The following is a 26136-nucleotide window of genomic DNA, read 5'->3' as shown; positions in this document are numbered from 1 at the left end:
TCATCGCGGCTTCCACAACAATCCCATCGATCTTCATTCGGGCGCCAGCTAGTTCGGATCATGAAAGGTCTCCGTTTGCCGCCATGGGAGCGCGACCGTCATAGATGAAACCCTATTTTGGCTTTCCAACCTCTTCTCTCTTTGCGACATTGCCGTCGCTCATCTAACCTAGTGGTGACTGGGCCGCCAAAGCCCAGCTAGCTTGTCCGGCCCACAATTTCAATCTTTTTCTTCCGCCGGACCTGCTGGCTTTATTATCTTCGGATGCTTTCGCTATAGGATGTAATTTTCATCTCTAATCAATATATAAGTGTGTTTTCTGTCAAAAAAAAAAAAAAAAATTCAGTCCAATCTGTCCGGTTACCAAATCGGTTCGGTTCCTGTGCACACTCTTATTAGGAATGTGATGTTTCCACAATTGCTCTTTCTCAATCATTTCACTTTTTACATCATCTTAGTAGACAAATTTACCCTCCACAATTTACCTATATAAGATGCTAAATGACATCAAATCAAAGGTGAATCTACAATAAGACAAGTCGCCACTAGATCTTACTCCAAACTAATAAGATACAGTTTGTTCGATTCTTCTCGTTCCTTATTAAAGATACTCATTTCTCAAGTTTTCAATAACTAATATTACTGTAATACTTAAAAGTAGTACGTGAAATTTATTTTACACTGACTATACTCCTTTTGCTTAAAGAGGAGGCAAAAGAAAGGAACGTTACTGACGAAGGGTGAGAGAAAAGAAGGCCATTTCAGGGCCAAAAACAGGGTCAAGACCCTTTTACGAAGAAGCAAGAAGAAAAGCAGAGAGTCAAAAGAGAGTAGAAAAGTATATTGCAGGTCAAGATGAAGCAAACTTCCACAAATCTAAGGAAACAGTACACAGGCTCCCCATAAAGCAGCTTATCAAGCTCAAAGTAATACTCCAAAGTGCATTCATTGCTTGCCACAATCTGTCTTTCCTCTGTTTGGTATCAACACTAGTTACATTACCATCGTCTGCCCTTTGCACTACTAGCCGGTCCATTAGAAGCTTTATCCACATCTGCGAGTTATCTGACATTAGAATCACACCTCTGCAACTGTTAGAGGTCCTAATTGCCAAGCCGTCAACCACTTTGAACTCCTCGCCAACGTCCCTTAACTGAGAAATTCATGTAAGAATCTGCAGGACTTGTGGAGTCCTGTCTTTGAAGAGGAAATATAGCTCACTCTTATAGCAGCAAAATTCTCATATACAAAAATGTCCATACTACATATACAAAACGCCACTAGACAGACCATTTTGCCAAATTAATGCATGATCCCTGAGCTATATCAACCTTTTCTTTCCACCACAGTATTTTCTCTCCTAGTTCTTTCATCCTAGAAACTAAATGGCAACCACTCTAAATCAGTTGGACTTGCAGCAGTATGTTCCATAACGCCTCGGCAGGTGGTCAGCGAATTCAATCAACAATATACCTTTACTATCAACCTAAAAATAATTCACTCTTTGATGTGCAGGAATATGGCCATCCTTGACCATAAAGAAGCATGTTGCTGCATCACTTTATCTTCCCATTCCAGCAGTAATGGCTGTAATTGTACCATCGATCACCAACCGTCCTTCAACGTGCGTTCTTTCTCCATAAGATACATTCCTTCCTTATACTTTTCACTTTCTTCATAAGCTTTCTCCTGGAGATAAATAACCATTGAAAAAGGTTTCAGGGAGAATCCAGCAAAAGTGTAAGATTGATGAGAACAATAATTCCCTTCCAAAAGAAGTTCCCGTCACTCACTGAACTGAAAACAAGCGGAAACTATAGCTAAAGCATGCTCTGCTCCAATTAATGTACCGTGCACAGACTTAAACAAATTCAATTTAGCCGAAGCGTCTTCTAAAGAAGTTGCAAAATCTTGACTTTTGAATGCAACTCATATTTCTTGAAGTTCGAGCACATGAGGTAATCTCTTCCTCCACAAGGGCTGGTTTCATGCATAATCCAGCAAGCTGAAGCATCTAAGACCATGACATAAAATAGAAAGTTGAAACTCACATATCTCCATCCCAGTAACTGCTGGCAAGAGCTACAATAAATATCATTCACGGTATGTAATCCGCTAGATAATTGACGCTGTTCCTTGGGTCCAATAGAGATGTTTACCCTGCAATATTGAGCAACAGCACATTACAACATATAATCTGTTTCTTTTTATGACATAAGTATTCATTCTAAGCAATAATATGAAAAAGAGCAACTGTCCAAACTAAACCACTAAAATTTGGAGTCAAAGTTACGATACGAAGCAAAAACAAGTCAGCAAAAACATACTTTTCCTAGTGATGAGAAAACGATGATAAGCTCTGCATATTAAGGATCCCATAGTTAAACAGCCAGTGAAAGTACTAGCAAAGAACCAGCTGAATCGCAACAATATTAAACACTAAAACGGCACAGCATAATGATGTGACAGCAGAGCTAAAGACCAGTCAAATTAGTTTCTGATGACAGCACAGAGACACCCGGTCTACCATAAAATGAAGTCAGTCATCACTTGCTTCGACATCATTCATAGCAAACACAACACAACACAACACAGAGTCATCTTCCAGTAAATTAGCTTGTTTACAGGCTCCGCAAAGCTCATGTTCACCAAACAAAAGCTTCCTCCTTCCGAGTACACTAAAGATACAGCCACTTGTTCACAAAACAGGTTTACAAAAACGACTTGGCTGACTTCTTTCATGCTAGAATCACTAGTCTGCTTATTACAAAAAGCTCTCTCTCTCTCTCTCTCTCTTCTCAGCTACCAAAAGCAATTAATTACAAACAAAGATCATCAATTACAATATCCCTCAATCGTCAGTCACTCATCCCCATTGATCAAAACAACCATTTCTCGAGATTGTCCAGTGCCCAGGGCTAATGCTCCAAAACCCAACAAGAATTCGAAAATGCATCCTCACATGACCAGCCAAAGCACGCCCAAAGGCCCAAAAGATCCCACCTTTCCCACTCATAAACCGAAAAACCAGCAAAACACGAAATGGGTCCCCCTCAAATCACCCGAGAAACCTCGCCAATCGAGAGAAAATCCGAAAGGGAACTCACACATTGCGCATGAGATAAGCGCGGCCGAATCGCCCAAAGAATTCCTTGGAAATGATGTCGTCGTGGGACGCCGAGTCCACCCTGCAGAACTTGCACTTGTATATCTTCTCCCCGCTCAGGTGTTGTATGTACAGTCGCCCCATTCTTTCCTTTCTTTTTGGCGGGGGCGGGGGGCACAGCGCACGAATCGTTCCGGATTTCGATATCGACTCGAATGGCGACGCTTAACCCTAATTCCACCACCCCCCCCGATCGACGAAGGTGTACACGGCGAGGAGGCTCCGAATCAAGCAAAAAGATTACCTTTTTTCATCGACGTGGAGAGACAGAATGTTTGGATTTTCTTTCCCTTTTCCCCCCTCGTTCCCAAGTAAAAAACGCGGTCACCCTGGTTCCGTCGTGTGTCGTGTACTTCGCTGCACGAGATTCGCCAAATAGCATCTCGACACGTGGCATCCGCGCTCGATCTCTTTTCCCCCACCCTTCCATACTTTATGTCTTTTCTTTAAAAAAAAATTCCCTTTCCCAAGGCGGAACAATCGCCGACCCCCGCGAGAGCCGGCGTGCCCAGATCTGGGCGCTTGCGCTCGCGCCTGGCGAGGGTCACTGGCCCTCCAGCAATGGGCGGCGGTGGCGGCAGCAAATGAGCCCTTTTCTTTTTTTCTTTTTTAAAAGTTTTTAAAAATAATTTTTTTTAAATTGAATTAAAAAATATTTTTAAAAACTAGATGGAAAATAAAAAAATCATTTAAAATGTCACGTCGGCGCTAAGTCAACATTTTCATCGATAAACCGATGGTGTTAACTTTAACTCAATTGAACCATATTAACAAATTTTAGAATTTGATTGCATTTTTTGTAAATTTTAAGACTCAATTGTATTTTCGTAACAAGTTTTAGAATTTCTACAATATTTATCCATTTTTTTAAATAAGGATTCAAAATAAATCTTAAGGCCATGATTATTTCAAATAAGAATTATCACACCAATCACCAACCGACATAATATTCTAAACAGCTAAAGGGTACTTTTGTCTAAATACAAATTTAATTTTAAATTATTTTTCATTCTTTTCTTTTCTTTTCTTTTTTTTTTTTTCGATGAGAGCCGACAATTACTGATAAAGTTTGGGCAACCTTCACCGACCACTGGTAAGAACTGACAAGGACTTGCAAGCCCTCGCCGCCTCCTCCAAGGCAAGGCCATCCCTCACCAAATTGGGTGTGGGCCACAGATCATGCCCCATCCTTTTCGACTATCAACAAAGAGGAAACAAGAATTGTAAAAAGGCAAAAAAGAAGAAATAAAGGAAAAAGAAAGGAAAAATTTTCCAAAAAAGTTGTAGAAATATGATTACTTTTTTTTTTTTTTTGGTAAAAGGTAAGAATAAATATGATTACTTTTTTTATCGACGCGGAGAGAAAGAATCTTGGATTTTCTTTCCTTTTCCCTCGGTCGAAAGTAAAATCGTTGTTTACCCTGGTTCCGCTGTGTGTCGTGTACTTCACGGCAGGAGATTCGCCAAATAGCATCTCGACACGTGGCATTAACGCTCGCTTTCTCTTCCCAATTTACCGTCACTGTCTGTCATTATAAGAAGACTCATCAACTTGCGAGAAAGTTTTCTTCTCGATGGCGGAGTTTCTGGTGTGTTTGGATAAATATTTTATTTTTACTTTTATTATATAGAATTTTCTGCTCATGGGAATTGATATGCCTTCTCATTCAGTCGTAAATATTTTTACATCAACATCCATCATATCAATTTAGGGCAAAATCAAAACCATAAATGTTAACTGTCCTACGTGACATTATCAACATTTAAATGGATTTTTTAACAATTTTATTCTTTTTCTTTTTCTTTTCATTTTCACCAATGAGGGCAAGGACTGAAAGCCCTCTCACCCATGGCCAACAGGGCTGCCAAGGCCTTTGGCAAGGACCTAGTTGAGGATTGTAATCCTTGCCAGCGGCATGCCGGCCAAGATGAAAGGAAAGAAAATTTTCAAAAAAATTATTATAACATAATTAAAAATGTTTACATCAACATCAATTATGTCATGTAAGACAACTAACATTATGTCAACAATATCTAGCCTAAATTGGGCAAACAGACTAAATTAATAATAATGAGAAAATATTTAAAACTAAATCGATCCGATTAAAATATTTAATATTAAATCGGTACCAATATGATAAATTTGGTACCAATACAATAGGCTTGTAACCTTTTTAGTACATTTCTCAAGCACAGCCAATAGGCAAAAGGGTGAGAATGGAAATTGATCATTTTTGTCTTTGATTCTTTTGTCAAGATAGATTCTCTCTCGAGATTTTCTTAATCTATTAACTTAAGCATCGGAGGGTCTCCACAGGCCAAAACTATGTAGCTTTCTTTGTTTATGGTGCCTAGGCCGACCTGATTTGAGATAAATTCAAGCAAGCTCAAGAGATCGAGAAAAACAGCACATCTAACATGTCCTAACAAGAAATCTCAAACTTGCCTTCTAGCCAAAATCAAATCTATAAAGAGCTCCTATGCCACATTTACGTAAAAAGTAACAAAAAAATCTTAAACTTCTTGTATTATATCAATTCAGTCACGTATCTTTAAATTAGATTAATTTAATTGTAGACCTTTTGAGATTTGTACCCATTGAGTTTCCCCAATCAATTTAAGCTAGAAATTGCTAGCAAAAGCACAAATTGCTACCGACGTGGATGTTTTTAAAAAAATCAATTTTTTTATTTTTATTTTATTTTTTTCCTTCTTTTATTTTTCTTTATTGCCGCTTGTTGCCAGCCTCCGTTATGGTCGGTGGATGTTGCCAGCCTCGCGAAAGGCCAGTGACAACATCTCAAAACTAGATTGTTCCTCAATTACAATTTTCTGGAAGCGGAATACATAGGCCAGCCAGCCCGCCCGACACATGCACATTCCTATGTACAACATGGCTCAAGAAAAAAGCACAATGGTTGCAATTAAAACAAATGAGACCAACTTTAAGTCTTGCACAGAATATTAAGGAGCTGTCGCATCTAAATTACAGAATACAGCTCTGGCTTGCCCAATCGTTAAAAAAAGACAATTCTTGACATGATGCAAAAGACCATCGTCGACACCAATTTAAAACAGTATATCAGAGCAAATAATTTTGGGTTCTAGCATTGCACGATAGACCCTGGTATAGTGTGACTTGGAATTTGGAAAAGAACTACAGAACCCCCAAAAAATAAAAATAAACTGATGTGGAACAGTGGTAGAACACAGAAAACATAGAATGAAATCTTGATTCTTGAGATATCAACAATAAGTTTCATCTGTTTTTTGTCATCCGGATCAGAGTATTTACATAAGATATTCCCTCCTCGTCACCTTCAAAGGGAATTACAACCATCTTCAAGTCAAGTCTCTTTCACAGACCGTATAAAATATGAACATTTTCTTCATCAGGTAGCTTCATAGCCTCTTACGCAGAAGAACTGATCTTCCAAATACAGATTCCTCATTAAGCTGCAAGCCTAACATGGCATTGAACAGAAACTGTCCACATGCATGTTAGGCATGAAGATTAATGAGGAAACTGTACTTGGAAGAGCAGATCTTTTGCGTAAGAGGCTAATAAACGACCGGAAGAAGAAAATCCTCATCATTTTAGACGATCTGTGGAAGGGACTTGACTTGACGGCAGCTGGAATTTCCTTTCAAGGTAACAAGGAGGGAATTTCTCATACAAAGATTCTTCATCCAGATGGCAACAGACAGATGAACCATTAGTATGAACTACAGATTGCTGCATACATTATACACCCACCACAGCTCATGTACATTCTCTCTCCCCTCATACCTCTGCTTCAACCATCATACACCCCCAAAAAGTGAAAAAAAAAAAAAAAAAAAAAAATCAGTATTTACTGAGCTTTTTGACCAGGGGAGGAAGAAGAAATTGTGTGAAATGAAAGGCTAAAGCTTTTAACCTATGTAAAATCCTAAGCAGAACAACACCAAGCTTTCCTGGGTGCTGCATCGGTTTCCTCATTACCATCACCCTGTAAAACAACAGTCTTTCCATTACCTATCCATATCGGATCCTGCTTCTTCAGTTCTTGAGAAGCCATGACTTTCCGGCTTAATATTCTGTATATCTCTTCAACCACAGTCCTGAATGCAGCAACAACATTCGAGGAATCAAGGGCTGACGTTTCCATGAAAAACAAGCCTTGAGCTTCTGCCAAGGCTTTTGCTTCAGCAACTGTCACTTCCCTTGCATCCTTAAGATCGGACTTGTTGCCAACAAGTATAGTCACAACATTCATGTCGGAGTGAGCTGTTGGATGATAAAACTAATTTTAATTCTCAGCAGTACATATTAATCCAAGCATTTTTTTTCCCATAGCCATAAGAGATGTGGAAACAGAACACCATATGCATATATACAAAACAAGACCTTTGGTTCTCAGTGGTGATACTAATGCAAGCATTCTTCTTTTTTCTTTCCATAGACTTAAAAAAAAATGTGGAAAAAGAACAAATACAAGCAATTATGCTCCAAGTCACATGAGTTTTAACTGGCCAAAGATATGATTATTTAGACGGAAAAAGGAAAAAAAAAAAAAACAAACAGATTACAATGTTCTGAGCATATGCTACACTTCAGTTTAGTCAAGAAAAGGGAATAATGTTGATGAACTAATTTGCTAGCATACTGATTCAGGATTAGCACTAGAAATTAATGGCCATCAATTTCCACCGTACACATTTTTTCAATGACCAAAGACTAGTTTCCAAGCCAATGCACTAAACATAAGAATGAAAAAGTAACCAGAGCAAAAACATGTCAAACTAGAAATAATTCGCTTACTGTGAAGTTCATTAAGCCATCTACCAACACTATCAAATGTTTGGCGTCTGCTAATATCATAGACCAAAAGAGCTCCAACTGCTCCCCTATAGTATGCAGATGTCACAGCCCTGAATCTCTCCTGGCCGGCTGTATCCCAAATTTGCGCCTTCACCTCCTTTCCATTGATGTCCATCTTCTGCGTTTGGAATTCTACTCCTATAGTTGACTTTGAATTTGGGTAAAACTCATCCCGGGCAAATCTTGCAAGTAAGTTTGATTTCCCAACAGCCGAATCACCAATAAGAACTATCTTGAACAGGTAATCCTCCGTCTGCTCGTCTTCACCACGAAAAGCCATCTTCTCTCGTCACGGTTAGGTATCTATGCAACCATAACAAGAGCATATACTCTGACAATCTGCAAAACCATTGAGGCGTTCAAAATCATAATCGAAGCCAGGCAATCGAGGCAGATTAAATAGGAAAATTCCAAGCCAGGCAAGGAAAATGCAGGAAAAAGCAACGAATTTTTACTTGAAGCAGCATAAGGTAAGTCGATCTGAGATCCTCTCCGAATGCAAAAAATGTCGGGCCAGTGTAGTACAGTAGTGTGACTTGCAAATCAACTCGATTTGCTTCACGCCATGCAATACTGCTGGAAGCTTTTTAAGATTCCACTCCAAAGCCAGTCCAAACGGTCAATCTCCTGCAGAAAATTGCCAATCAAAGTCCAGAAAGCCGGCATTGATATTGATAGAGAAGATAATTGCACCAGTTGCTCCAAAAGTTTAACAACAGGATCTATCCATCGGATGCATAAAAAAGTCCAGCCGCCCTTAATAATCGATGCGCGCAATCCGACAAAAACAGATCACTGAAGTAAGCTAAAAGCTGAACAGAATCAGCACATGACACGCATTCGAGCCTTTCACCAAAAACTCAAAGTCTTCCCCTTCCTGCAACATAACACTTGGAGCAACAGGCGCTGTCAAACTGATAGACCGGGTGGCCCCTACTCAATCTTTGACATTCTCCAAAAAAATCTTACCTTCTCCCCCAGAAACAAACGGTCAAGAACCCTTAAAAATCGCGACATCACTCCTCTCCCGAAATGCTAAACTAGAAAAACTTGGAAACGGCTCTCGGCGGGGCGGCTTTCAGCACTTGATCATCCGAAAAAATCAGAACTTTACGGCAATCAAGAACTCCCCAATGCCACACTTCGCTCTCGACGACAAGCATAACGCAGATCACATCGACCCGAAGACCAAAACACAAAGACGGCGCGAGAGGGGTTTGGAGTTTTCGGACAAAGACCCGCGAACCAACCGACAACGTTCGACTCCGACATAGCACAGATCATCAAAACGAAAGCCGCAATCGACCAACGCGCGGAAACCCAAAAACGAACACAGCCCAATGTAGTACGCCGCTCAAGCACTCCGCTCAAATCCGAAACCATACCGATTACGGAAATCAAGCGCGCCCTCCGACGACGACGACGACGCCGACGAGAAGACGATCGAGGGCGCCCTGCTCCGGCGTCGGATCGGCAATGCGGGATCGGGGACGGATCGATTCGGCGACGCGCCGATCGAATCTGGGAGGTTAGGGTTTGGATGTACGAACGATGGAGAGAGAAAGAGACCCGGATTTGACCAGAAGGGTCGGATTCGGCTTGCGGGTTTTTTTCCCGTTTTTCCCACCGGATCTGATTGAGGATGACGCTTTGCTACGACTTATGTAGGCGACCGCGTTCCGGTCCCGAAAGTCCCTTTTATGGACAAACCCCCGATGCTTGCCGGATTGTCCCCCTATGTCGTGCTCGCTTTGGTTTTGCTTTTCTCCCTCGATTGATCTTTTGGGGAGCAAAAGGTTCGATCCTATGTCGGAATTTCGATTCTATGTCGGAATTTCGATTCGCCTCGTCTATGTAATCATTCATCTACATAGTGCTCGGAACTCTGAATTGACACCCATTTTATGACGTTGTATTATAATTCGGATCGAATATTTATCGGTAGCTAATGCTGAATTCGCAATGTTTGATTATGATCATCAACATTAGAAGTAGTCCCTCATTTGGTTGGAGTAGTACTTGCTCCCTCGTCAAAATTTGGTTGGCCTTGACCGGATTCATCTATGGACAGTTGAGGGGAGCTTAGGACTTGGTATGGCTGCATTTTATGAAGCATTTACAATCGGCTTTGGACCTCCAAAGGCCCTTGAGCCGAAGTATTTGTGTTCGGTAATACAATCTCAATGCTCTTTGGTGTAAAATTTTGCTTTAGAAATACTTAAAGCTAATCACTAGATTTGCCCCAACGGCCATTCTTCCCACATGAGATAGGGGAGATAGGTGAGATAGGGAATTTGAAACTCCACATTCTCATAAGATTGAGATAAGAATAATTTAGTATTACAAAAGTTAGAATAAGAATAGAGTACAATCGACAAAAAAAGAAAAAAGAAAAATCAAAGCTTAAGGTTGATCAACTTTTTTTTTGGTCGAAAAGGTTGATCAACTTACTTTGGGCTTTTTTGCATTTTTGAGATGCATTTGTGTTTGGTAACTACTAAATTTTTTCCTTCTTCCAACTTTGCCTTCATTTGCTAAAAAAAAAAAAAAAAACTTTGCCATCATTAAATTATCTAACTTCAAGTTTTAACCGTAGAAACGGAGCAATAATGAGTTGCACAACATGGGGTTGCGTGACCTCGATGACCCGTCACTTAGCGCGATGTCGGCACCGCATCACCTCTTGGGCTTTCCCTCCATTCTCCCTTTTTTTTCTTAGTTTAAAAATTGCTTTGAAATATTTATATTACAATTGAAATATGAAGACGAGTTACAGTGACATTCGACGGCTTATCGCTCTTTCTCGTCCGTTTCCTGGCTCAATTAATGACTTTACTTTTTAAATTTTCATTTCATTCAATCCATTACAGGGAAAAAAAAAATGTCGTGGCCCGGTCGCCATCGCTATCCCCAAAATGCATATGGTAGATGAACAAGTGAATTTATTAAGTTTACTTTCATTTAAAAAATAAATTTCAAAAATATTAAGTTATCTTCAAATGAGATGACAAACTTCAAATTGATACAAGCTCACTAAAAACATCAAGAACAATATGATAACTCTATCTATCTATTGCTCCAAGGGGTGTACACAGAACCACTTCCAAGTTCAGAATCGAACCTGGCCAAACCAATCTAATCGGCTCAATCTAGGTGTCAATCACTCTTAATTTCGAAGTATTCTAATGTTTTTTATTTTTATTTATATCTAATAATTTTCGCATTGATAAGAGTATATGAATTAAGTATAATTTGTTTTATTAATCAAACAAGATTGAAATTAGATTTTTGGTAATAAGATAAGTTTTAAGATTGTTTGGTTTCCCGCACTCCGCTAAGATACGTATTTCTATCTTTTTGCAATATACATTTTATTATTCCCAGGACATAACTCCTTTTTCTAATTAGAATGATTATTTCCTAATTCATAATTATCCAATTCTGCATAAAATAGCTCTTTTTATCATTTATTCCTGCGAAGCGGGTTCATGTTGTTGCATATAACATTCTCATTTGCAAAGATTAACCATTCTCCTCGCAATAATGTTTTTCTTTTTTTTTTCACCATCCACTCATTTTGCTTTTAACCAAAATTTATACTTGCCTAATTCCATTCACCTTAAGGATTGTTCGAAGAATAATTAAAAAATAATTTTAATGATTTTTAATGCTATAAATTATTAATTCATGAAAATTCTACTTTTTTGTAACTCTTTCGTATAAAGATTTTTCCAGAAGAATTTCACTATTTCTATTGATATTACAATAAGGTCGTTTCCAATCCAAAATTCCATTAAATAATATAACGGAGTTTTTTTTTCTCCCGCTTGAGTTTTTCAGTATAGATATTCCCAATAATTCTCACCTTAGACGATTGAGCATATGAAATGGTTAAATTTTGGTTGTTTTCTTTTCTTTCTTTTAATTACCCAAGTTCCAAAATTTCGTTTTTTTTTTTTTCCGTTTCTATTAGTCATTTAGATTATTTTGTAGTTGTATTTGATTAAGCACTAAAGTATCAACAAAAAATTATGATTGACAAAAGATGATGACAATTGTACATACGAGTTCTAACTTTTGATTTTCTCCTTTTCAATTTTGTTTTCAGTTTATGCTTATCAATTGAAGGTTTGTATTTGTTTATATGGTCGAACCCTAATTTATTAGACGAGAAGAGGTTCTTATTTTCTTGCACAACAACAACTATCATTTCATGAAAATTACACCGTCGTGTGTTGCGTACACTTAAATCACTATAAATTTGTCGTGAACTTCAATTAATAATACTGTTAAATTTTCTAGATTTCATTTATGAATCTCTGAGTATGAAACGATATATTCTTGTATTATTTAATTTGCATATTACATATCCATATAAATTAAAACGGGGAAAAAGTGTGCATAAATCAATTTCTACACGCAATGTATCATACAAAGGTGTAATTAACTTATGCCAGACACCATCTACATCAATCAACACGCAACATATTAGCAAATCCAATGGTGAGAATCTTGACTTTTCGTCTCCATTCGCCCGTTGTATCTTGAACAAATCATCGAGATCCCAATTAAGATGCCAACGGACACGACTATTCCTTTTCATAAATGCAAATTAAATATTACTTTTTTCTCCTACTCTTCTACTTGGAGAATAAGAACAAGAAAATGAAATCAATAGTCTGGCATGCAATAATACAAGAAGAAGAGTAGAGGACATTTTTTGGATGACATTGAATGTGATTTGCATTGAGTAGTTATGGAAAAGGCCATTAAATATTTTGATGCAGCTAGAAGCTTAGCTGGGGATGGCCCGAACGGCCTATACGCACAGCTACAGATGGCTGAACTGGACCACGTCCCCCATTAACTTTCTTTGGTCCATTTTCTGTCAGAGCAATCTGGAAGTAGAAGTAGCCCAATCCTCATCCTCTAGGGTTTGCTGCTCATATGGAAGGAACCCCCGTTAGAACCAACCAAGAACAAAAGAAAAATGCAAATTTTATTCTGTAGGCATCTTTATGTGGCAACATGATGTTTTGCTGCATTGTTAATGAGATTTTATGAAATAGAGAGTGATACATCATGGTCGATGAGGTTGAGAATATTCGATAGCAATGAGCATGTGTGTCCACCCAATACATTTGAGCCATGAAACATAATCTAAGGGGTCGAGATTTCACTTTATAACCCGATGGGGCTTAGAAAAAAACTCTGGCAGTTGGGTTCGACCTTATTGTGTTTTGAAGACATTAAAAGTCAGGGCTAACTACTGAAAATCCACCTAATTTGGTATTGTTGCATAACTGTCTCTGAACTTTCAATAGTTACAGACTATCCTCGAACTTTTGCTTTTGTTGTAATAATTAGTTTTCTACCTTTATAGCCGTTAAGTGCTACTCGAACATGAACTGATTTGTTTTTCTCGATGAAAATGAGCTTTATTGAGTTTTCTTAATTTCATCAACCATGCATCCTCTTTGTTTATTTACTTTGTTAACCATGTAGTACACATTATTTTGATGTAAAAATGAAAAAAAAAATTCAAGTAATGTTTAATGGTTATGCATGCTAGAATAACTAGTGACTGCAACCAAAATAAAAGCTTGTGGACTTTTCAAAGTCAGAGGTTGTTCTGCAATATGGTACCAAAATTCAAGATCATACTATGTCACATTTTGAATGCAACGAAATCAAAATTCAAACGTTACATTTGATAATCAGGATAAAATTTCAAATACACGTGTTTGGTTCTTGTCTAAGACCAGATAAAATCAAATATATATAAAAAGGATATAACCTGGATAAGACTATTCAATGGGAAGGTAAGATAAAGGTTGATATAATTTATAATATCCATAATATAAAAGTTTTTTTTTTATGGAACAATAAACTTCTTAAATTAATAAAAATTAAGATAATATTAGAATTATAATATAAAAATTCAAAAAAAAAAATTCTATTTTATTTATATATTTAATTTTATTTCTATCTTATAATATAAATTAGATATATAAATATATATTTAGTATTTAGATTTATTGTATATTTGAGGTATTTTAGTATTTTAAGTATATTGGAATAGTTTACTAGTTATGAAAATTTTATTAGAGAATAATGGAAAGGGAAAAAAAATAAAAAAGAGAGGGTAAAATAAAAAAAAAATAAGAAAATAAAAATGAAGTGGGCAAGAATGATGTGAGAGATTCTTATCATTTCCATTTGCACAACTATTAGATTTATTTACACCACTATACTATTCATATCAAACAATGGAAGTGACAAAAAATAAATATTCAACTTTATCACCAAACAATTGATAGGATATAGCAAAATTCCTGAATTTGAAATCTCATCCTATCAAATCTTATCATAACTAGAAATCTATATTGCCAAACATAGCTAAAGGGTATTGAGTAATTATGCCTCAAAGTCCTAGGCAATATATTCTCTTAAAATTAACAGGCTTGGGTATTGGGCTTGGCCCGGTCCAAACCGGATTGAAAATTGGGCCTGGAAATTTCAAGAGTATGGACCGGGCCGGTTCAAAAATGTTATCCACAAAGGAGAGCAGATCCTATGGGCCGATTTGTGGCAGACTGGGGCTGTCCGATGGCCGTGACTACTGGCGTTTGGCAGACAAGCCCTAGATGATCCGCTCTTGATCCAATTGGTCTTGCATTTACTTAAGCTTGACAAAAGAAGAAAATCCATAAATGGGCCGAATCCAGTCGAATTGGATTGCCCTCTATTATTTTATGGCAGATTAATGAGTAGGCAATAAAACAAAAGGTTGATAAGATCAATGGTCCTTCAACTTTCACTAATTATTCAGTCCCATCCTTAACTCTCTTTTTCCCCGTATTTGGATCCCCATATTACCCCTTTGCTTTTCATATTGGTCCTTATGATTAAAAACCAACGTCAAAGCTGGGGTGGATTTGGTCAGTACTTTCCCACAACCCATCCTCACTTCAAAATTCTCCATAGGATAATTGTTTCCTATTTCAATTGTGAAATATTCCAACGATGAATTCTTTTTTATTCTCGGCTTTGGTATGGTCAGAATTTTTTATTAGACGATAAAAGAAATCTAAACTTATGGTCATATGGAGAATGGGGATGCCGGCCCCACTCCCTCCCCTCTCCATTGTCATCCTTGCTGATAATTACTTTTACCGAAGATCAAGTTAGGCAACTGTTGTTATCATCCCCCTCTCGTTCTTTTTATCATATAAAAACCCTTCTCTTTGAACTTTGAGATAATATTATTTTATCCGTTACCATATGCTCTTTTCAATTTATAAGATTTATATAATTTGCAGAAGATGCCAACGTTGCCATTGATGGCAACTTGATGGAATTTTAAGTCCAACTAGCACTTTTGTCTTTCCTTCTTCTTTTTTTATTCCTTAGAAAGAGTCAAAACGAAAGAGAACTCCAACGTGGCTTAGAAAACAATGGAACGAGGGAAAACAACCAAGGACAGCACAGAATAATAAGGGGACAGACAATATTGCTCGGGTATCAATCCTTCTAACCATGATGTTTTGTTTTTACAAGGTATATTATTTTATTCGTCACACACACACACACACACACACACACACACACACACATCTTATCTTGTATCACAAAAATTTGGAAAAAAAAAAAGATTGAGAAATATTGAAGTAACAAATAAAATAAATAAAAAAATCAGCATGGTGATGGTGCAAAATTTTCTACAAATTAGCGTGAAAATTACACATCAAGTAAGACATCAATGAGTCGATCATTTGAAGATTTTTTCCTGATTTTTTTTATTCAATTTCCATGTAGATCAAAGTGTTATCTTTAGGTTATCTCTCTATTTAAATTGTACAATATATCAATGAAAAAGCGCATCATTGACTCAATTCTTTGTTTTCTTTTAAAAAAATCTTGCTCCACACCAATTTAAGATATCTATAATCTCATCAAGCTAGTCTATCTAAGTCGGATGACCAAAAAAGATTGACTCTACTTATTTTTCTTTTCTTTTCTCTCTTTTTTTTTTTTCCTGTTTTGTTCTGGAGGAGGATGTATTTAGTGCCTGCATCGGTCATCTGCTATTGTGCATTTAATGTATGAAATGTTGAACAATCTTTTTCCAAGAGTAGATTAGGACAATGCAAGTAGAAAGGTCCAACCCCACTAAGAAAGCCCTTAAAGATTACGTGGGGAGGCGCTCAATGGAATTGAAGTTAGGCAGGTTGGTCCAAGTGCTGCTAAAGAGTAAAACTTCATCATATCGAACGAGAAAGGTCATGCATCGAGTCACATGTCATTGGATGATGCCTCCTCACCTTTTGGAATTGATCCCTCTCCCACCACGCGTAGAAACTAATAAATTTAAAAATGATTTCTTGTCAAGAAACTAAACACCGAGTATCATAACTTTCAATCCACGAGCCGGCTTTTCCCATTATACGAGTAGTCGATTTGATACTATGTCATTAGATCTGCTTAATTAGTGTCTCGAGACAATCATAGCAAATTCACATGTCAAAACCCATGAGCCGTCTTTCTTGTTGCAATTTGTAAACGATGCATATGACATTTTGGGGACCCGATTCAGATTCGACAAAAAGAAATTAAAAAAAAAACCACTTGATAAAGTATCAGATTCTCATAACTGAAATAATTGAAAGATGAAGACTCTCGATTACAGTTCATAAGCTTCTTCCATGGGAGCTCGAACCTCAAAAGCTCGGAAGGAAGAAGTACTTGGAGATCCCAGACTTTCTTTTCGTCTATAATGCTTTCTCTCATTACTACGATGGAAAAAATTCATAAGATGGTACAACATCATAACAAAAACAAAGAACAAAGAAGGTGGGTTGGTGGCGGGGGTTTAGACAGCCAAATTCAAACAAGGAAGTCAATTCGATGGGCCTTCGCCACCCAATCCGTGGCCCGATTTACATCTCAGGACTAAGATTACCTCTTATGTCGTTGAGAAAGAATTATTTATATTGGAGTAAATAGTGGGCCCCTGCCATGAGACTTTTATTCCAATTCTTACCTTCCTCTCCCGGGAACATTAATTATGTCGTGTTTTTTGGACGGTAATGTGTATTCTGAAGACACTTGTTAAATCTCAATCGAGAAATACATGCAATTTGTAATGCATTATCGCTGTAGTGTGACATTTAATCATTACATTGAAAATCAAAACTATGACAAGACAACCCTCTTACTTTTTTGTAACAACTCTAGCAAGATGGTAATCTCGTCACTTTCTTTGAAATTTGTGCTTACGGTATTTCTTGGGACAATGACATCTTATACAATCAAGTACTTAATTTTTTCTTCAGCTCAGTCAAGCATCTCAGCTTTTCAACTATGGATTAAAAAGATTATCTGTTAAGATCATGGATAGAATATGTCAACTTGGATATAAGCGTTATATAGCTTTAACTTGAATAAATGCACCAGTAAATGGCATTTTTAACTATCCACATTAGCATTAGTGCGACAGCTCGAGATAATGCAACATTCGCAAACATATAAATAGTGACTCCCATCATCCAAAACGAGACTCTCTCTTTTTATTAGAATGATTAAATATTAAACCACACATCCATCTAACATCTTAAACTTTTAGAACAATCGGTAATGATTCAACAAAATCTTCTTTATTAAAAGCAAATTGAAGAAAATCTTGTAAGGCCCGGAGGACTGACTCAGACGAGTAGCCAAGATGGGCATGCCATAAATTAGAAAATCTTGTAAGGCCCGGAGGACTGACTCAGACGAGTAGCCAAGATGGGCATGCCATAAATTGTGGGTAGGTGGCTGGGTAGATAATCGATGCATTCGAGAGGGAGCTCCAAGTAGTAGAGACCACCACATTCAAGGCCCCAACCAATGATCTTCTTTGTTGAGAGATCTTGAAACAAGCAATAAGAGGGGGAAAAAGTAACTGAGCAATTTAAGTCTCGAGTAATTTTTGAAATGGATAGGAGATTAAACTTTAAGGTTGGAGCACAAAGAACATCAGTAAGGGTGAGGGTAAGCTTCAGAGATACCAAATCATGTGAAGTGACGAGAACTCCAACCCCGTTAGGTATGCCAACAATGGGAAGAGGTTTCGCGTATACTTGTGCATATTGAAGTGATTCAGGATTATGTGTGATGTGATTCGTGGTTTGGGTATCAATAACCCAAGTGCAAGAATTTAATGAATTAGAATTCAATTCGAGAAGAGTACCTACCAGATTTGCCTTGGAAATGTTTACCTTTTAGAGTAATTGCATGATTTGTTTATATTAGAAAATATTATTTTGTATACTCTTTCCAATTGTACATCCTTCTTATGTTATAAATAGGCTTGTAATACATATGCAAAAGTAGAGATATACACAATTAAATTTTCTTCAATATTTTTCATTTTCTGTCTAGAAACATGGTTTCGGAGTAGGAGGTCCTGAGTTAAAATCTTACTAGGCCTCGATTACTTTCCCAATTAAACATGTCCATCCTTGATACTAGGTAAAAAGATCGGACTAAGTATGGAGAGAGTGTTAGAATAATTAAATATTAAATCATGCATTCATCTAATAGCTTAAGTTTTTAAAACAGTTGATAGTGATTCCACAAAATCTCACACTTTCTAACCATGATGTTTCGTTTTTACAAGTTTTTTTTTTTTAATTATTCATATTATATATATATATATATATCTTATTTTGTATCACAAAAATTAAAGAAAAAAGATTGAGTGTTGAATTAATAAATCAAAAAGAAAAAGGCTTTCTCCAATAGATGCAAATGGAGAGGTGGGGAATTTGAAATTCCTCCCCATCCAGAAAGAGGGGTTTATGGGTTTATGAGATTTTCCTGGGTGGCTCACTAGTGGTCCGCCAAGCTAATCATAAAGGAGCTCCAAAGTCTAGGAGTACACCTAGCCGATAAAAAAAAAAAAAAAAATCAGTAGGGTGATTATGCAAATTCTTCCACAAATTAGCATGAAAATGAGACATCAAGCAATTAAGTGAGACATCACCAAGTTGATCATTTAGAGATTTTTTTTCTTGATTTGTTTTTATTCAATTTCCATGTAGATCAAAGTGTTATTTTTAAACAATCTCTCTATTTATATTGTACGATATATTAATGAAAATGTGCTTCTTTGATTCAATTCTTTGTTTTCGTTAAAAAGAACCTTGCATTGCACCAATTCATGATATTTATAATCTCGCCAAGCTAGTCCGGCTCAAGACATACGATTAAAAAGATCGACTCTAGTTACTTTTTCTTTTTCTGTTTTGTTTTGGAGGAGGATGTATTGAGTCCCTACATTGTACATGTAATGTATGCAATTTTGCACAAGCTTTTTCCAAGAGTAGATTAGGAACATGCAAGTAGAAAGGTCCAACTCCACTAAGAAAAATGTGAGAGGCACATGTCATAATAATTATATTTAATGTATGCAATGTTTTGGTGAAGTTAGGCAGGTTGGTCCAAGTGCTGGTAGAGAGTAGAACTTCATCATATCGAATGAGAAAGGTCATGTGTTGGGTCACATGTTAAGGGATGATGCCTCTCACCTTTTGGAATTGATCCCTCTCCCGCCATGCGAAGAAACTAATAAATATAAAAATAGTTTCTTGTCAAGAAACTAAACAAGTATCATAACTTTCAATCCATCGACTTTTCCCATTATAGGAGTAACCGATTCGGTACTATGTCATTAGATTTGCCTAATTAGTGTCTCGAGATAATTGTAGTAGATTGATATGTCAAAATCCATGACCCATCTTTTTTGTTGCAAGTTGTAAACGATGCATGTGACATTTTGGGGATTGATTCAGATTTGACAAGAAGAAATGAAAAGCCTCTTGATAAAGCACCAGATTCTCATAATTGAGATAAGTGAGAGATGAACACTCATTATCCAATATAATTTTCGTTGATTTCAGTCCATAAGCTTCTTCCACAGAAGGTCGAACCTCAAAAGCTTGGCAGGAAGAAGGTACTTGGAGATCCCAGACCTTTTTTTTGTTTTTTGTTTTGGGGAAGGGGGGTTCTATAATGCATTCTTTCATTACTACGATGGAAAAGATTCATAAGATAGTCCAACATCATAACAAAACAAGGACCAAAGAAGGTGGGTCGGTGGTGGCGAGGTGGGGTTTAGACAGCCAATTTGAGATAAGGAACTTAGTTCAATGGGCCTTTGTCACCTAATCCGCGGCTTGGCTTGCATCTTGGGACTAAGGTCACTTCTTATGTTGCCGAGAAAGAATCATTTATATTGGAGCAGATAGCGGGCCCCTGCCATTAGACTTTTGTTCCAATTCTTACCTTCCTCCACCAAAAAAATTAATTATGTTGCGTTTCTTTGCTGGACGGTAATGTGTACTCTGAAGACATTTGTTAAATCTCAATTGAGAAACACATGAAATTTGTAATGCATTATCGCTTTGGTGTGACATTTAATCATTACATTGAAAATCAAAACGATGACAAAACCAACCCTCCCACTTTTCGGTAGCAACAGTTCTAGCAAGATGATAATCTTATCATTTTGAAATTTGTGCTCGCGGTATTTTTAGTAGCGTATAAAAGACATGCCTTTTTATTCCTTGGGACAACGACACTATATACAATAGAGTACTTAATTTTTTTCTTCAGCTCAATCAAGCATCGCAGGTTTTCAACTCTGGATGTAAAAGAGTATCTATTACAATTATTGATAGAATAGTTCAAATTGAATATAAGTATTAAATAGCCTTAGCTTGAATACTTGCGCTGTTAAATGGCCTTTTTCACTATTAACATTGGCATCAATGTGACATCTAGAGACAATGTGACATCCGCAAAGATATAAATAATGACTCCAATCAACCAAAATGACACTCTCTTTTTCTCCTCATCACCCAATGTCAAAATAAAGATAGACACAATTTTTGCTGCATAAGTAAGTCAAGTCATCAATGGTAATTAGATTTATCTAAGTAATACAAATAAAATTCCAGGTATTTAAGGTGTAAGGACGTCCCTCCAAAAATCTAATAAGCAACTGATTTTTCTTCACAATCAAAATAGTTATCCCACACTTATTCAAGATACAATAATAACAAAAAGAAGTATATGACAAGCTTTTGATATGCACTCAAAGACCATGTTAACCAAATGAAACTTTGATTTAAGTAAGAGTGTCTTGTCATACCTTTTAACTATTCGCAATCCTTTTTAGCTACGAAATAATCAAAACCTTTTGAAACATGCACTATTAGCTAACATTGAATAATAAGTAAATTGAAATGGTCATTACTTCCTCAAAACTCGAAAAGGAAACTTCCGCTTGTGTAAATTTTGAAGGAAAAGGGCGAAAAAAAAAATCAAGAAGAAGCGAGTAGCCGTCCACAACCGGGCCATACCGCCATGGCCAGATCACGGGTCAAAAACGAAAACAATCTATTCTCAATGTGACCAGAGAAGTATCAAAATTCTCTTCATTTTCCGTGTGGTCATAATGGATCGCACGAGAAAATCATTAAAACCAGGTACTTTTTGTCCAGCACACCGTGCACCTGGACCGTCGCTAAACCAAAGCCGTCACGATCGTGCAGGCAAAAATATTATAAATAATAATACAAATAGTTTTCTAACTTTGACGTAATTTGATCTTAGAATTTTAATGTACTCAATATAAATTCTGGATTTTAGCTCAATATAGACCTTTAATTTGTTCAATACAGTGTCAAAACTTTTGATACATACCACTCGCCGCAGTGACTCTACTAGATAAGACTCCATTGATTCTTGCCTTCAAGGTGAGGGGTTTAAAACCCAACGAAGGCGCTTGGTGTCTTAATCGCTTGCACAAAGTTGATACATATTTAATATGATTATTATATTTAATATTTTATATAAATTAAAGATTATATTAAACATTTATTATAAGTTCAGATATTATGTTGAATGAATTAAAATTTCATAAATTTTAAATTTAAATTTTGTATTAAATAAATTAAAAATTTAGAACTATTTGTTTCATTTTACCAAAACGTTAACAAGGTCTTGGAAGAACAGATCGAGGAGACGACAGCAACATCTCCACCGACACTCCTCACATCAGGTTTGTTCCAGTACAGAACAAAGCTCGAGGCTCGAGGCTGCAACAGCAGCCGTCCAACAGCGAGACCACACGCGCACGCACACGCACTCGCACCAAAAGCGAAGCGCACACGCACCTGCCTTGCCAGCTAATGCGCCAACGGATCGACGACAGAGCAACACGGGCCATAAAAAATCAAATGAAAAATTGGGGTGGATTCGAGAGAGAGAGATAGTGTCCAAAATAGTGGTTGGGGAATTCTGGACCAGTTGGTGGCCTGGCAAGTTCCCCCCCGGCATTTAATACGAGTTGGTCTTACGATGGGGGCAGGGGGCAGGGTCGCGATTGGCAATGTGCATCGTGCAGATGCAGTGGATGGTATCGAGTGAGGTGACATGAATTGAAATTTGAAATGAAACGAAAGCCTCCACACCTTCTCTCATCACTTTCTCTAGTGTCGTCTTAGCAAGCTTCTCACCGAAAGAACCCCAGATGGGACCGGACCGGTCCTTTCCCTTGCAGAGCAGCAATCATCCCATCTCCAACCCCACCACCCATCATCAGCATATGCACATCCGTTCATGGACATCAGAGAACATTTGTCACATCACAGTTCAGTGGCAATGAAATTCGCCATCGCGATTCAGCAATTCGATCGACGAGAACGCCCATTGGTCCTGGGATAATCTGAGTTAACATGGGTTCGTGGCCGAAGTTCGGATAGTCCTCTTGAACACTTTGCGTTCCGCAAGTTGTGGAGGAATTGAAAGGAGAGAAAGAAGGATAAGAAGGTGGGCATCTGTCGATTTCGTCCAGCCCTTTTTTCAGGCTAACATCAGCATACAATACATGCCGTGTGCTTCCAAGAAACCCGAGATTCCGGCGACGAGAACGACGTCTCGTTCACACTTTCAAATTCTTTATTCTATACATTCCAGAAGGGCAAATACGAAATGCGTAACGTGTGTACGAGAGAAAAGTCCCGAAGCCAAAGAGGGGATATCACCAATTCTCCTTCGCTAATCAAGAAGGCGAGTGGCATTATGCGTTTTGACAAAGTACAAAGTCATCCCCCAGGACCAGCCCACCCCCCAAAATCAAAACACGAGGAAAACGACCCAAGACGAGATATATCATCCCTCTTTACAAACACCCAAAATCCACAAAGACAAAAACATTGTGTTCCACCCCCAAAACCCACCAATAATAATACCTGGTCACCAAAGAACAAAATATAATCTAGCAGTCAGTCTCGTGCTCAGTCTAGGCTTTAGCTTAGCTTAAACGCTTCTCCTTCCTAACTAATGATGATCTTCCCTTCTACAAAGATTCCAGCAACTCCTCAACCATGGCTATACAAAATCCAAAATCCCCAAAACACTCCCTATTTACAGCATCACAACAACCAAAGAACCCTCTGTATAATTTACCTCTCCTAACTAGGACGATCGACAGCCTTCAGGGAGTCGAAGATGAAGCCTCCGCTCTCGGTTCTCTCAAGTACCCAAGAAGCGTCTCGGCCTGTCCAAGAGAAAAAGAACCAAAACGAGAAACTCAGTTTCAGCAAAAACCCAGTACAGGCGATGCGTGAAAGTTGACAATGTTAAAGCTCAGACAAGAACCCAAAACGAGAAACTCAGTTCGAGCAAAAACCCAGCACAGGCAAGGCGTGAAAGTTGACAATGTTAAAGCTCAGACAAGATTCGGACATTAAATGGATGACTGAAAGGGGCAAAAATCACGGGGACAGAGAAGTTCAGACTAAATCCTGCTGTTATTATAGTCGGGTACCTTGCAAAGGAACGGAAGAACATTGACCAAATCATCAAAAATAACAACTTTTCTTGCCCTCCCTCTTAAAGAACTTGCTACTCACTTGGTTTAATTTGGAAAGAGAAACAAAGACATTTGTACTTTGACCCAGTTGTTTAATCCAACTGCTGGTGATATCATCACTCAGAATGTCAACCTTGAACTAATTTCCTAGACAAAACACACAAGAATTGGATCTTTAAACCTCAAAACTTCAGAAAAACCATACCTTGTGCTTGGCCTTGACACTGCCGGTCTGAGACAAAGCAACGAGAGGAGGAATGCCACCTTCCCGCACGAGCAATCCTCTGTTCCTGACGCTGTCGCTGCACATCTGCAGCAGCGTCATCACCGCGAATTCCTTCCCCTTCACCGACCCGTCCTCGATCACTTCGACCAGCGCCGCCATCCCGCTCTCCTCCACGATCGCCTCCTTCCCTTCCTCGATCCCGGCCAGGCTACTCAGCACCACCATCGCCTTCTCCGCCATCCCGGTCCCCTGCTCCCCCACCATCAGCACCAGCGGCCGCACCGCCCCGGCGCTCACCGCCCTCTCCTTGTTCACCTTGATGGTGCACAGCTTGTACAGGGTCGTCAGCGCGTCCTTCTTCCCTCTGTTGGATCCGTTCAGGAGCAGCGACACCAGCGGCGGTATCGCGCCGCAGGCGCCGATGGAGGTCTTGTTCTCCTCGACCAATGCGAGGCTGAGCAATGCGCACGCCGCGTTCTGCTTCGAGGTCTCGGTACCGGTCTTGAGCACGTAGACCAGCGACTTTATCGCGCCGGAGCTGGTGATCAGGACCTTGTTCTGCTCGTGCAGGGAGAGGTTGAGCAATGCGGTGACGGCGTGCTCTTGAGTCCACGGATCGGTGGAGCGGAGCAGAGGTATGAGCGCCGGAATCGCGCCGGATTCCCCGATCAGAACGCGATTGTCGGCCCGATTCTTCGCGAGCAACCTTGAAGCAAAAACCCAATTGCAGAAACAATCAGGGGAGAAAGCTAAATTCTTCTTCCAAACGGTGAACTTGCAGATGCTAATCCTAAGCAAATTGAAGGGAACACTAGGAATTTCTTAACCAGTAACTGCATCGAACCTGAGTTTAGCAGCAGCTGAACGCTTCACGGCCAGCGAAACAGACTGCAACCCGTCCACGCAGATCTTGACCGTCGGCTGGAGATCCTCCGGCGAGATGCTCTCGATGATCTCCGTCGAGAAGTTCTCCCTCTGCAGGAACCCCAGGCACGGCGAGAAGTCCTCCGGGTTCGGATCCGCCTCCGCCCGCCCGCCGTCCCCGCGGCCGCCGTCCTCCGCCGCCGGCAGGCTCGCGAGCCGCTGCAGCTCCCCGGAGATGTCGCTGCTGAACGAGGAGAAGTCGCTGAAGGCCTGGGACAGCTCCAGCTGCTCCTCCTCCGACGCGCCCGGCTTCGCCCCCCTGGCGGCGGCTGCGGCGGCGGCGGCGTTGCTGTAGCGGGCCGCGAGCTCGCCGAGGCGCATGTCGACGACGGAGTCGGTCAGGTTCTCGGAGACGAACTCGGGCCGGTGGTCGGCGCCGGCGGAGAAGGAGCAGGCGCTGTCGTCCTGGTAGAGGTTGGAGCGGACGGTGCGCATGGAGCGGCCGGCGCGGCGGTGGATTTTGGAGGAGGAGGGGGAGAAGTCGCGGGGGAGGGGGAAGCGGGTGGAATTGGAGCGGGAGTCCTCGAGGGAAACCATGGCTTGGGGCCGCCCTACCGCCCTTGCTGCTAGCTTCCTTCCTCAGTTACCGGGACGGATGGAGGTGGGTTTCTTCTGGTTCTGCGAAAAGGCGAGAGCTTGACGGGGTTTTCAGAGGTGCTTCGATGGAGGCTTCGAGCTCGTTTTCATGGCTGAAAGAGCAGAGGAAATAAAGAGGTGTGATAGCTGTTGCAGGAGATGATGAAGACGACGGCCAATTTTTTGATTTTTTTGATTTTTTTTTTTTTTTTTTTGAATTTTCGATTCTCACGGGTGACGCTAAAACGACCGGGATGCGTCGGGGAAATTGGATCACAGCTGTGATGGATGACGCGATTGGGTTCTGAGTGGTGGGGCCCGGGTCAGATCGGACGGTCCCGCGAGGTGGGGGAGGCATTTAATGGGGCGGGAGCTGTCGTTTTTGTGGGCGTGGGGGGCCCGCCCCCACCCGGGTGAAAGGACGGCGGATGCGTTGTCGCTTCTTTTTAGCGACCGCG

The 26136-nt window shown here is 39.4% G+C and overlaps 3 protein-coding genes across 3 annotated transcripts; all 3 read right to left on the bottom strand.

Moving 5' to 3' along the window:
- Nucleotides 1-814: 814 nt before the first annotated feature.
- LOC104441489 (putative yippee-like protein Os10g0369500) lies at nt 815-3474 on the bottom strand. The gene is made up of 3 exons (XM_010054640.3): nt 3108-3474; nt 2052-2160; nt 815-1689 (listed from the first exon to the last, which is right to left on the bottom strand). Exons 1-3 carry the CDS (start codon nt 3248-3250, stop codon nt 1606-1608), a joined length of 336 nt encoding a protein of 111 aa, XP_010052942.1. The 5' UTR covers nt 3251-3474; the 3' UTR covers nt 815-1605.
- Nucleotides 3475-6371: 2897 nt separating this feature from the next.
- Nucleotides 6372-9710, bottom strand: LOC104441488 (ras-related protein RABA5a). Its single transcript, XM_010054639.3, has 4 exons — nt 9416-9710; nt 8486-8657; nt 7971-8369; nt 6372-7436 (listed from the first exon to the last, which is right to left on the bottom strand). The coding sequence occupies exons 3-4, from the start codon at nt 8308-8310 to the stop codon at nt 7099-7101; spliced, it is 678 nt and encodes a 225-aa protein (XP_010052941.1). The 5' UTR covers nt 8311-8369; nt 8486-8657; nt 9416-9710; the 3' UTR covers nt 6372-7098.
- Nucleotides 9711-23101: 13391 nt separating this feature from the next.
- On the bottom strand, nt 23102-25844 carry LOC104441487 (U-box domain-containing protein 4). Its single transcript, XM_010054638.3, has 3 exons — nt 25023-25844; nt 24158-24884; nt 23102-23637 (listed from the first exon to the last, which is right to left on the bottom strand). Exons 1-3 carry the CDS (start codon nt 25637-25639, stop codon nt 23575-23577), a joined length of 1407 nt encoding a protein of 468 aa, XP_010052940.1. The 5' UTR covers nt 25640-25844; the 3' UTR covers nt 23102-23574.
- Nucleotides 25845-26136: the final 292 nt, after the last annotated feature.

Source organism: Eucalyptus grandis, chromosome 4, assembly GCF_016545825.1.
Source record: "Eucalyptus grandis isolate ANBG69807.140 chromosome 4, ASM1654582v1, whole genome shotgun sequence".
NCBI lineage: Eukaryota > Viridiplantae > Streptophyta > Magnoliopsida > Myrtales > Myrtaceae > Eucalyptus > Eucalyptus grandis.
Note: the sequence above shows the minus strand (reverse complement) of the source record. Positions and strands in the feature narration are given on the sequence as shown.